Genomic DNA, 12,591 nt, shown 5'->3' with positions numbered 1-12,591 from the left:
TTCCCAGGGCCAAGCCTAGAGGCTGCCAAGTTTGACTTTGTGACCGGCCTCTACTCAGCTGTAGCCAGTTCAGTTCAATCAGAAGGTCTGCAGTACTCAGGCCTGAGGCTGCTAATGTCGACCAGGTGGCCTGCCTGGACTCAGCCTCTAGTCTGCTCTGGTTGATCAGGAGGACTGCCTTTGCTCAGTCTGGAGCTGTGGAGGTTGATTGCAGGCTGCCCCAGGCACAATCTGGGCAGCTGACTAGTAGGCTATCCCAGGTGCCCCCTCTCAGGTTTAGGACAACACTGAACTGACCCAATCAAGTCTTCTGATCTAAACAGTAGTTTGCAGGAAATACAGGAGTTCGAAAAATAAGGATAGCACAGACCCCAGCATAGAGTCTGTTGCAAATGACCTGGTCTCTGCAGGAGAGCAGTGGCTGAACAGAGTGGGAGGACAGAAGTCATAGGATAAGGTGGACCTGAAGGACATGGTGGCACTCTGTCTAGGTCGTGAATTAAACTTGAACTATAAATCATTTGGGGACACTTGAGGTACTCTGAATAGTTTTTGATATTAATTATTGAAATTACTGTTAATGCTTTAAATAACATAAAATAATGTGATATAGTCATCCAAGGTTAGAGAAAACAATGGTAACGTTACAAAGGGAAGGGTCCGCGCATGTTTGTATGCAGTTAAAGATGCACAGAGGAGTTTACAGGTAAAAATGACAAATCAGACTTCCTTCAAAATGCTGACACAAGTATCAAAGGGAGTCATTAGAAGTTTGGTAAATAGCGACAGCTTTTCAAGATGGGTAATGATGACATCAGGAGAATTTCTATAATGAAGTTTTCTTGTCTTCTGTTTTTACAATCAGATGCATTTTGCAATTAGCCCGAATGTGCAACTAGAAAACATCAGAAACTCACCAATTCTAAATACCCTGCAGGTGCCTGTTCCAATGTTAATTTGACAAAAGAGAAAACAAAATTGTACTGGCATGAACAGTGCACCTTTATGGCACGTCATGCTTAGAGAAAACACTGGAAGGACAGAATGGCTGCATGGGTTCTCACAGACAGATGACCTAGGTGAATGAAGTCTTTCTATTTGTCTTTGTTTTCCAGTTTCTCTGATGAACATCAGTTAATTGTTCCTTTGCATCTTTGTGTAGCTGAATGGAGCTATAATTAACACACCAGAGAATTCGCCCACGTTAAGAGTACAGTCTGGGTGTTACGCTGAGTGTGTGGAGTTGCACAACACCAACACAAGCTTTAGAAGCTGAGATCCTGTGAAGTGGCTCATAAATACTTCTCATGTAGGCTATTTTTAGAGCAGTTTGAGGTTCACAGAGAAATCGAGAACATAGTGCAGTTCCCCTGTGAACATCACACGTTTTTGTGGTGACTTTGCTGCAATCAAGGACCCAAAAGATCATGATTAACTAAAGTCTATACTTCATGCAACTTTCCCTTATTTTCATCTAATACCTTTTCCTACTTTAGGATCCTATCCAGCACCCCACAATATATATAGTCGCCATGTCCAGATATAAATTTGTAGTTGGAAAAGGATTAAAATCAACTTTAAAATCCTCCAAGTGTAGTAACTCTCCATTTCCACCTTGGTCTGCTGCTGCCTGTTAACCAAGACCAAGGCTCGTGTTGGTTCTGTTCCTCAGTGCTCTGATGTGCTACCCGGTCCATTTGCTGAGGTGGCATCTGCTGACGTCTCTGGCTTCCACCCGCTGGAGGGAGCAGAGGGCAGGAGGAAAGGAGAGGCCGGGAAGAGGAAGAAGGAAAGGCTTCATTAGAAATCGTTTGAAGCCTCAGAGCTCGGTCTCTTCCCTTGCGTGACGGCGTTCTTGTGACCTTGGCTTTCCCCAGGCTGGAGATTGCAACCCTGAACCGGGCAGACTCGGACCTGGAGGCCTGTCGAACCCAGATCAGCAAGGACATCATTGCCCTGCTCCTGAGAAACCTGACCAGCCGCGGCCAGCTGTCCCCCCAGGTGGAGAGGAGGATGAGTACTCTCTTCAAGAAGCAGCTTCTGTTGCTGGAGAGGGAAATACAAGAGGAGTACGACCGGAAGATGGTGGCCTTGACGGCCGAGTGTGACCTGGAAGCGAGGAAGAAGACGGAACACCAGCAGCGGAGGGAGATGGCCGCAGCGGAGGAGGCAGAGGAGGTGCTGAAGCACGTCAGCGAGAGGGTGAGGTGCCTGAGGGGAGGTGCGGTGGGCTCTCCCCGGCCCCAGTCCTCATTTTCTACCCACCCACCCGCTCTCCACCCTGCATCTGTCTGTCTACACAGCCACCCCTCTGCCCAGCCACGATCTCTGCATCCATTTGTCCTTCCCCCCAGACACCTTTACACCTGTCTGTCACATCCAACCATGCAGCCACCTGCCTGTCCAGCCACCCGCCCATGCAGTGACCTGCCTGTCCAGCCACCCATCCACCCACCTCACGTTTCCTTGCATCTTTCCCTCTATAGGTGTGAGCCTTTCACTAGACCATGTGCTTCTTCAATTGTAAGAACCTTGTCTCACTTTTCTCTGTGCCTTCACTGCCTACCCTGGTGCCCGAGGCAATCCCTGATCAATAAATGCTTCTTAAATAAATTCTGAATGGGCGGGTGGGTGGAGAGTGGACACATGGCTAGGTCCACATTCACCCACCATCCTCCACCCACCCACACATGCATTCATCACCCGCCACTCTTCCACTCACCTGTCCACCTACCTCTCCATCCTGGAGCCCCTGCTCGCCACCCCCTCATGCCCGAGCGCCCCCTGGGCCCCCACAACCTCCTCAGCGCTTCCTCCACCAGAGTCTGCCTGGGCAGTGCTCCGAGAGGGTTTCCCTGCGGCTTACACAGTGGGGGCGCCCTGCACCCATGCCTCATCAGTCAGCGTCACCTTGAAAGAGGCTGACAAAGAACAGTGGGGGAATGTGAGATCTTTCTACTTGGGGCTGGGGGCAGTGACTTGCCCAGCTTCCTGCAAGCAGCTCAGGCACGACCCTGCTCTGAGAGCTTGCTTTGAATCTCTGCTGCTGAGAGAAGAGGAGGTCAGGAGCCCTTGCCTTTCCTGCAGCCCCCTCCCCTGTCAGTGTCTTACCGGCAAAGATTCCTTAAATGCAGGGAGTCTTGCACTTGAGCCATTGCTGATGGGTTTATTTTTATAAAGCATTTTTACAACTTGCCTGCCTTGCTAAATTGAGTACAGGGACTATGATTTAGTCCAGTCATAATTTCGTGACCCAGTTTCACATTGCTGACGGAGTAGAGCCGGCATAGTGAACAGCGCGTGTTCCAGAACAGCCTGGCACAGGCCTGTGACTCTCAAACCAGAGGAAAGTGTCCCCTCCTGGCCCATGCTCTCTCACTCCCTCCACAGGATGATATGATTTTCTAGGTGCGTGAAGTCCCAGGATAAACCTGGCTCAGTTCCCTGAAAAGTCCATTTTATTGAGAAGTTCAGTAAGGAATTGAGTTGAGTGACCATTATTTTAAAGTACCTTTAAAAATGCAGGTTTGTTGCCAATATTAGAAATACAGAATTTTATATAAACATCTAAATTTCCAGCTTCTCTTAAAAAAATCTGAAAGATGCGGTCACACTGGGTCCGTATTCCTGCAGAGCCCCCTTGGGGGCTGAGTAATGCTGACCCTGTAGAAAGAGCTTGCTAGCTCTGATTTGCCCCAGTCCCCACTACTCTCTACTGCCTGTCACAAGAGGCCACCTCACTCCTTCCTGTACATTGTCTGCTTGGTCTGGGGGTATATCCCCTGCTTTAGGGTCTAATCGTGTCATCCCTAACACAGGAGGATTGAACTGGGCCAGAGGTTGGGCAGCAAGTCTCCGGACCCCCTTAGGACAGCAGTGTATTTGGAAATTGGGAACTCCTGTCCAAATTTATTTTAGGGCGTATTTCACGGTGACATAAATATACCTTTACCTCATGCTTTACTCTTCAGCAGAAATGCAATTCTACACAAGGACAGATTCTTTTTCTTTTTTAAGGATTTGTGTGAGCATCTCCTGATTGTGGGATCCTAAATGAATTTCACTCCAGACAGTCCTAGTCATTGAAATAAACTGAGGTTTGGGGCTGTGAGTTTCATACTGTCAAAGAAAGATGGATGTGTGAACCTAACCGGGCACCTGACCTGGGCGCACTGGTTCCACCATGGACGTGTGTGTCCAGGCTCAGGGGGGCACTCAGGACGTCCACACGGCCGTGCATCTGGGGCTGCCTTGGGTTCAGCCTCCGCGGTAGGGCTGTGGGTCCCTGCCAGGGCACGAAGCTTTGGGGAACTCAGTGGAGGGGCCTCCTTCCACCCCATGAGGCGCAGGCGTTGGAGCCACCTCTCAGCTCCTCTCCAGCCTCCCTTTTGGCCCATGCCGTCTCACCTTGCGCCCAAGTGCCACTATTTTTCTCTTCACCCAAGTGAAGCGTGAGCAATGATTGGAAGCTGAGAGCCTGGTAGCCCAGCCCACGGAAGTTTCCATTGTGCAAGCAATTTGACTTGCAGGTGTATACTCCTGGGAATGTCCTGCTCTCAGGCTGACTTGGGGAATAAAAAGTCCAGGGACGACAGCTACTCAGAGCGTAGCGGCTTCATCCTGGCCTGCTGGCCCAAGTGTGTGTGGGCAGCTGTGCGCGTGTGCGAGTGCTGCTGTTGCGTGTGCATGCACAGCTGTGCATGTGTGTGAGGGCTGCTGTGCACGTGTGCCGATGCTGCTGTGTGTGTGTGTGTGTGTGTGTGTGTGGGCAGCTGTGCGTGTGTGTGAGTGCTGCTGTCGCGTGTGCAAGGGCAGTTGTGCATGTGTGGAGGGCTACTATGCGTATGCAGTGGGCCCCTCTTACGGCCCCTCTCCCCGCAGTCGGCGGCCCAGTGCAGCAGCCTCCTGCGGACCCTGCACGGCCTGGAGCAGGAGCAGCTGGGCCGGTCGCTCACCCTGCAGCGGGAGGAGGACGTGGCCAAGGCCCGCAGGCAGCTGGCTGTGTTCCAGAGGACCGAGCTGCACAGTCTCTTTTTCACCCAGATCAAAAGTGCTGCTTGCAAAGGAGAGCTGCAGCCAGAGGCCGTGAAAGCGCTGCTGCAAGATTACGCCAAGATACAGGTAACTGGACTTGGGCTCCTCTGTCTTAGGGGTGGGGAGGGGTGAGTTAGCTGGGTGCCGTCTCCTGTGCTGCTCACCTGTGAGCTACCTGCCTTCCGCCTGCTACGCTGGGCCAGTGCTCCGTGAACGTGGCGTCCTGGGGACCAGGCCCGTGGCCGGTAGACCCAGAGCCCCGGCACCGCCCAGAGCTGGATGTGGGAAGCGGGGTGCACTGGTGAAGGATGAGAGACCGACTGAGTAAAATTTCCGTTGTTTCTCAGGGCAGTGGCATGTCGGAACCCCGCCTAGCATTCCCAAGGCACTTAGAGCCCCTGGTTCATGTCAGCATGTGGTTTTCTTCTAAGCCTTGTTCAGGCAGGGAGGTTTAATGTGCTAATCCCACCGCTTCTATTCTTGCGCGTTTTCTCTGGAAAATGTACTGTTTTAACTGTCCGGAATGAATTTTCTCTCAATTCTAATCTGATATATTTTCTTGACTTTCTGTTTTTCAAACAGGAGGATGTAGAGGAGTTAATGGACTTTTTCCAGGCTAGTAAGAGATACCACCTGAGTAAGAGGTTCGGCCACAGGGAGTACCTGGTCCAGAACTTGCAGTCTTCAGACACCCGGGTGCAAGGCCTTCTGAACGCCGCTGCCGCCCAGCTGAGCCTCCTCATCCAGAAGCATGAGAGGTAAAACCTGAAAACCAGCTCTAAGGATGCAGAAAACAACTGACCTTGACCTTGACCAAACATTCCTCATCAAAGACCAGCTGCCTCTGTCCTAATCATAGGCATGGCCTGCTGTACTCCATACCTAACGGAAATTCTTGGGCTGTGAGGGGTCTTTGCTTTATAGGACTTGGCATTATAGGTGCTAATCTACAGTCTGTCAGACTTGTCAGTCTGCGTCCATGCAGTGACCCCCAGTCGCGTGGTTCGTGTTCAGGGGGCACAGCCCAGGCCGGTCCTGAGGCTGTTGCACCTCCCACGCTGCATTGTCTGGAGCTGAACCTGCATTTTAGCGAGAAGCTGAAGGCGCAGGCCGGGGGTGGCATCGCGGGAGACCCGCCTGTTCTCTGATGGAGCTCGCGCCACCCCGTGCGGATTTAAGTCCAAACGCAGACGCGTGTCTTGGGGCCACAGTGTCCTCGTGGCAGCCATGCCCGTGGCAGGCTCTCAGCCCAGGTGTTCCTCCCGGCACCCCCTGGGGGGCTTCATCATAAACGATGGAATCTATTCTCAGGTCACGAGACGCTCCAGACACATAAGACGGCTGTGCGTTGCTTTTCTCTGGGTGATTCGTGGTTTCCTCCACTGGTTCTGCTGCTCAGTAACTTTGCAGCTCTCTGCACTGTTTAACAAGGTTCTGTGAGGAGTGAATTATGTGAATGCGCCCTCCCAACGGGGCTAATGAATTTGTCGCTGTGGCTGGCTTGACATTCCTGGCCCCCGTTCACTGCAGCGAGGGGAATGGCTCGTACGACGAACCTGACACCGGCTTCCTGCCGTGAGCAGCTACCGGGAAGCGTGTTGCAGCTTTTACTGTCTAATTTCATTTGAAAAGGCTGTTGCAGGCTTGTATTTTTAAAACCTGCCTCTAGCTGCACCCAGCCAGGCAGTCATGCTTCAAGAAGCTTCCCTTGAGAATCGACCCTGTGCTGCGCAGGAGGCCAGCCCACGAAGCAGACAGGCCGGGGGTCCCGCGGGAGTGGTGGTCGTAACTGAGTGCAGCGGGTGGGACTCTCCAGAGACACGGAGCTCGGAGACACGGATGAATTAGGCCACATGGTCACGAGGCGGGAGGGCCTACGGATGTGGTTTTTGGAGTCTGTGCGTTTGGAGTGCGGGGTCCTCGGGGTCACTCTCGGAAAGGTGTCCCCAGAGCTCCTGTTCCGGCGGCATATGGCGAGTTTCTCGGCGAGTTTCTCCACGAGACAGATGGTAGTTATAGTTGAAGGGAAGGTTTATTAGGGAAAGGGACGGAAGAGTAAAGGACACTTGCATAGACACCAGCGGGCAGGAAGAGCTGCTCCAAAAGGGACAGGTTTGCTGAGAGAGGCCTGCATGGCTGCAGGTGGGGTCCCTGAAGAAAGCGGCCTCCGCTGAGGGAGGCCAGTGAGGAGAAGCCCCGACAGGTACAGGGCACGGGCAGGCAGGAGGCTGCTGCCCTGCGGCAGGAGGGAGTTGGCAAAAAGAGGCACCTGCACAGTCACAGGTGGGCCAACGGACCGCTCCCCGAGCCAGGGCAGAGACTGCAGGGACATAGTCTTCTCTTTGGGAGGGGTCACTCCTTGTGAGCCTTGGGTTAGTTGCTGATTTGGGATAACTGCAGAATCTGAAAGGGACCGGAGATTCCACAATGGGCTCCATCGCCGTATCTTCACCCCTGGGCTTGTGCTCCTGACAACCCCTACAAGCGTCTAGTACCTGCTTGGGCCTTATGCTTTGTGATCTGGGCGTTGACGCCTGAAGATATTGGTTTCGATAGCTGGGTCAATGGCTGTGCTAATCCCCGGCCCCCACCTCCAGCTCTTGGCATTGTGGGAGCCAGGTGTCTGGTCTTGCAGCGCCTCCTTCCCAGTTTTTTTATTCTAGCCCTCCATCATTAGCATTTGCCGTCTGGAAGCTGCAGGCGAGGAAGTGGGTGGTGTCACCCCGTTTGGGTTCTACAGCCTGAGATCAGGGCATACAGTGACGTCAATCTGTGCCCAAGGTCAAGGGGGAGATGAGGAAAGATGTCCCGGCTCAGCAGGGGAAGGGAAAAGGGCCAAGTTCCCCATCCGCTTGCTTTTGTTCTATTTGGCCTTCAGTGCATTGTCTGAGGCCCACCCGCCTGGGGGAGGTGGGCTGGCGAGTCTCCTGATTGAAATGCTCATCTCATCCAGAAGCCCCTCACAGACTCAGACACCGCGTTTCATCTGGGCACGTGGCCAGTCGGGTGGACGTGGAGAGCTAGCACCCTTGGGAGCAGCCCCGCGTCACCCCTCGGCTTCCCAGCGCTGTTCCCGTCGCCAGCACCCTACCTCACCTCCTCCTGGAAAGTTCTGTCTGTACCAAGCGATGTCCTTGAGTGCTACTTTCTCCCCAACTCTTGCCCATTCCTGCCTACCAGCTGCTTTCTCTCCCGACGCTGTGCTCTCGCTGCTGTCTCCGGACACCAGCCTCGCCCTCCGTGTGGCTTAGCATTGTCATAGCGGCCTCTTCTCCTGTGCCTTCTTGACGGTAAAGATTTTTCTGATTCAGACCAAACCAGTGTGGAGAGAAAGGCCGAGACACAGCGGCCCGCGGAGGGGCTCGGCGTCCGCGAGCACTGTCTTTTCCTCCTAGAGCTGGCTACCTGGATGAAGACCAGATGGAAGTGCTCTTGGAGCGGGCGCAGACGGACGTCTTCGCGATCAAACAGAAGCTGGACAATGACTTAAAGCAGGAAAAGAGAAAGCTTTGCCAGAAGCTAATAACCAAGAGACGGCGAGAGTTGCTGCAAAAGGTATGTGAGGAATCATGTTCTTCATTCTGGGCCTGACCATGCTGGACTCCCACCCAGGGCAGGTGCCGCGGGCGCGGCCGGCAGGGCGAGGACCCCCAGGACAGCTGGCAGCCATCGTGATGGGCATCTGCGGTTGCTTGGCCGGGGCTTTCTGGAATGCTGGGGTGGGGAGGGGCGGGGAGGGCCTGGCATGACTCAGGTCTAGGTACATTAGTAATGTCTGCCCAGGCAAGGGGGTGGGAGTGCTGGTGCTGGCTTGAGCGCACAGTGACAATGACAGGTTCTTTAACATTCATCGTGTCTCCTTGGCCCTGCGCTAAGGCCGTGCGTAGGTGCTCAGCGAGTATTTGTAGAATGAAGGTGTTGATACTCCCTGGTCACCAGGAGTGTCTTCCAAGCAGAGCCGAGATTATCTGTGAGAACAGCAACGCCAGGGAGAGGTGCACACTGCCGCTTACCCCTTCCCACCACAGGACCTTGGCATCTGCTGTTCTCCAGGGCTGTTCTTTCCTCATATCTTAACCCGGTGGAGATAGGGCCTCGCCCCTCAGATCTCACCTGAATCACCTCCCTTGAATGGCCTTCCCTGACCTTCTCCTTTAAATCGTCTCCCATGGACCATCGGACATTGTCCCCTGTTATATGACAATTGGCAGTTGCTATGTGCCTGGGCAAGGAAGAACTGTTGCAGGCGTTTCTAGATGTGAACACTGCACGGGGCACGTCTCTGTCAGCTCCGTGTGTGTTGAGCAGCCTCGCCGCTGCCCGTGATGCGGCTCCAGTTATTATCCCCTTTCACAGATTAGGCGCCGGAGCACAGCTAGGATCCTTGCCCGGGGTGCTTGGCTTGAAAACAGAGGGGCCAGGACAGGGCTCAGGTTTGGTCAATAAACGACTCAATAAACGTGTGTCCAACAACCTCAAACAATGACGCTTTCTCTATGTCTTGGGTCAGGTGGTCAGGGACACCCTGGCTGTGAGGTTGTGGGGGAGCCTGTTAGCGTCTGTCCGCAGCAGGTGCCTGAGCAGGGTCCCAGGGCCGCCCCACTGAACGATCCTCTCTGAAATCCCTGCAGCACAAAGAGCAGCGGAAGGAGCAGCTGGCTCTGGGGGAAGCCTTCCGGGCCACCGAGGACGCGGGCCAGTACCTGGGTCAGTGGAGGGGGCTGCTGGCCGAGCAGGGCGCCGCCCTGGAGGAGCTGCAGGAGCGCCTGGACCAGACCGCGCTGGACGAGCTCCGGGCGCTGACGCTGTCCCTGTCCGAGAAGGCCAGCGAGGAGGTGCGGCGCCTGCAGAACTCGGCGCTGACCCAGGAGCTGCTCAAGCGCAGCGTGCCCTGGCTCTTCCTGCAGCAGATCCTGGAGGAGCACGGCAAGGAGATGGCCGCCCGCGCCGAGCAGCTGGAGGCCGAGGAGAGGGACAGGGGCCAGGAGGGCGTCCGGGGCGTGCGGCAGAGGCTGAAGGACGACGCGCTGGAGGCCTCCGTGGAGGAGCAGGCGGAGCTGAGGCACTGGGAGCGCTTGGTCTTTGCGTGAGTACCCAGCGTGGGCCGGCTGAGCACAGCCGTCACCAGTCAGGCACGTGTACTGGGCCAGGAGGGAAGGGCGCCACATGCCCCGGGGCCGCTTGGCCGCGCGGTAAATCACCAGGGTGGGGGCAGCTGGCAGCCGCCAGGGCGAGGGAGTCATGCACAGTGGGCAGCAGCGGGAGCCCGTTCCCCGTGGACAAGCAGCAGCTGTGCTGGCCCCTGGGTGGGAAGTGTCCTCTGAGGAGGGCCCTTGTCCGCTGATCCTCGGTGTAGGCCCTCACCACCCGCCCCTCACCACCCGCCCCTCCCCTTCCCTTCACAGGTTTGCTAAGGGGGTGTCTGTGTTGGTCATGAATCAAGAACCAGCCTCGACTTCCACTTCCAGATAGGGGGTGCTGGTCATGCGGCCACACCAGGAAAGACGCAGGAGCTGGGGGAGCAGGGAGGGCTCCCGGGCCCCTCTCCAGGGGCTCCACGTCTCTACTGCTTCTTGCGGCCTCTGAGTCCCAGTGAGACGCTGACCCACGGGGCCCAAAAGCCCCATGACCGAGACCAGCTTGGCCCGGTGGCTGCTGGGGCTGGCCCTGGAGGGCCCCACGCTGGCCAGCGGGCTGGTCCTGGTCCGTGGGCACAACTTACCAGTCTGTGCCTTTGACCAGTTGGGATTCTCTTCCTGAACTTGAGGGGTGTCCCCCAGTGTTGATGGAGGGCAGCTGTTCGAAAACAAGAGGGGCGAGGCAAGCAGCGGCTCTCAGTCAGGGGTCAGCCGTGTCTGGCAAACGCCATCTTCGCGGTGCTGATGAAGGAAGAGAGGAAAATGCCTTCACCTGACCCAGCCCGGCCCTCGGAGAGCGGGGATGCCGGGCCCTGTGTGGCCGTTCCTGTGCCGGGAGGCCCGGGCATCGGGAGAGCAGCACGCGGGAGGGTGACGGCAGACTGTGGGTTGAGGCCGGCTCCATGTTGCCAGCCGCCCGCCCGGTGCCAGGAGCCATAGGGCAGCCGGTGCTGGGGCATCTCTGAGAGATGGAGGCCGAGGGCGGAGAGGCTCGAGCGGAAGTCCTGGGCCTTGTCTGGGTGTGGACTGGGGGCCCGATCAGGTGGCCGGAAGGAACAATGCAAAAACCCAGTGACACCACAGGGTGTGGGGGAACCGGGGCCGGGTGACAGCTGCCTCTCGGCGGTGACGTGGCGCCTCCGTCCTGTTAGCCGTTGGGTTCTGGCCAGTCGAGGGAGCTTTTCCTTGAACACCAAATCCTGCAAAAACTCCCTCCAGCAAACATGCATCACCCAGACCCTTTCAGCATCCTTTCCTTGGGGAAGGTACTCCGCGGTGTGATTTCAACCTCAGCTGCAATTTAAACTCCACACCTGTAGCTCTTTTTGTTAGAGACAGTTGCACCCCGCTGGCATGTTCTCCCCGAGGTGTGGGAGGGGATGTTGGGGCAGAGCTGGAGTCGGGAGGGGCGTGGGGCTTGTGTCTGCTCCGTCTGCTGCAGCCTCTGTCACTCCGTTGTGCTGTCTGCGGGACCTCGGGGCCCCGGCCACACCCACGCTGTGCTCCTCTTGGGCCCCCCTTTTTTTAAGATTTATTTATGCACACAAGAGCTGGGGTATAGGCCAGAGGTACAGGGGGGTGAGAGGACTCACCAGAGACAGAGTGGGGAGCAGAACAGGCAGACAGACTGAAACACACTGCTGAGGGGAGCAGCAGGGAGACAGGAGGGGTCTGCTGTGCCCTGTGGGTGCTCCCTGGCCGGGGATCGAACTCGTGCTGCAGAGGCTGTGGACAGCTTCACAGTGCTGAGACTTACCTCTTGGATCCTTCGAGGGACACAGAGCAGAGCTTCTTCTGGCCGCACCTGCCCCTGGGTGAGCGCCCAGGGAGCAGGGCTCACTGCCCCGGAGGAGGGGACCAGGTTTTGCAGAGGGGAGGAGATGGCTCGGGTTTAGATTCCATGACCCCTGGCTCCTTCTTCTCTGTCCCTCTTACGCATCCGTCCCCTCTCCCCAATGTGTTACTGTTTGTTTTCTTGACCAAACGACGCTGTCGTCTCCAAGTCCATAAACGCCAGATCCTTAAATGCCGCTTCTTGCTCCCGCCCTTGTTCTGGGCGGGAATTGTGCTCAGTCTATATCCGCAAAGCCTCTGCCCCACCCAGGGCGCCTGGGACTCTCGGAGCATGTGACTAGACCTGACATTCCCGCTTCCGCAGGGGCAGGTCATTCCAGTTTCACTGGGATCCATTTTTCAGGGGGCGTTAGTGATTTAGTTATTCAACAGGAAAAGAGAAATCGCACTTTGCTGCCAGGAAACGCTTTGATTTTTCTAAGGGTTAAAGAGGGCCGGCCAGTGATGTGCACCGTGTGGCTCTGCCTGTCTGCTCGCTGGTTTAGGATTCGGAGCTTGCAGCCCTATCCCCGAGGGATTATGTAAACACGCCTTTGCACGGTGGTTTTGAAGCACATTTTTATGA

At 55.8% G+C, this 12,591-nt stretch overlaps 1 protein-coding gene across 1 annotated transcript in view; it reads left to right on the top strand.

Moving 5' to 3' along the window:
- Positions 1-12,591, top strand: part of EVC2 (EvC ciliary complex subunit 2) — a gene marked incomplete at both ends in the record, with an annotated part of 49,932 nt that overhangs the window by 23,010 nt on the left and 14,331 nt on the right. Inside the window, 5 exons of the mRNA XM_084233028.1 lie at positions 1,878-2,202; positions 4,882-5,121; positions 5,617-5,792; positions 8,430-8,589; positions 9,666-10,120. Of these exons, the coding sequence (XP_084089154.1) occupies positions 1,878-2,202; positions 4,882-5,121; positions 5,617-5,792; positions 8,430-8,589; positions 9,666-10,120 (1,356 nt within the window). The remainder of the gene's footprint in view (positions 1-1,877; positions 2,203-4,881; positions 5,122-5,616; positions 5,793-8,429; positions 8,590-9,665; positions 10,121-12,591) is intronic.

This window comes from Talpa europaea (genome assembly GCF_964194135.1).
Source record: "Talpa europaea genome assembly, chromosome: 5".
Lineage (NCBI taxonomy): Eukaryota > Metazoa > Chordata > Mammalia > Eulipotyphla > Talpidae > Talpa > Talpa europaea.
Note: the sequence above shows the minus strand (reverse complement) of the source record. Positions and strands in the feature narration are given on the sequence as shown.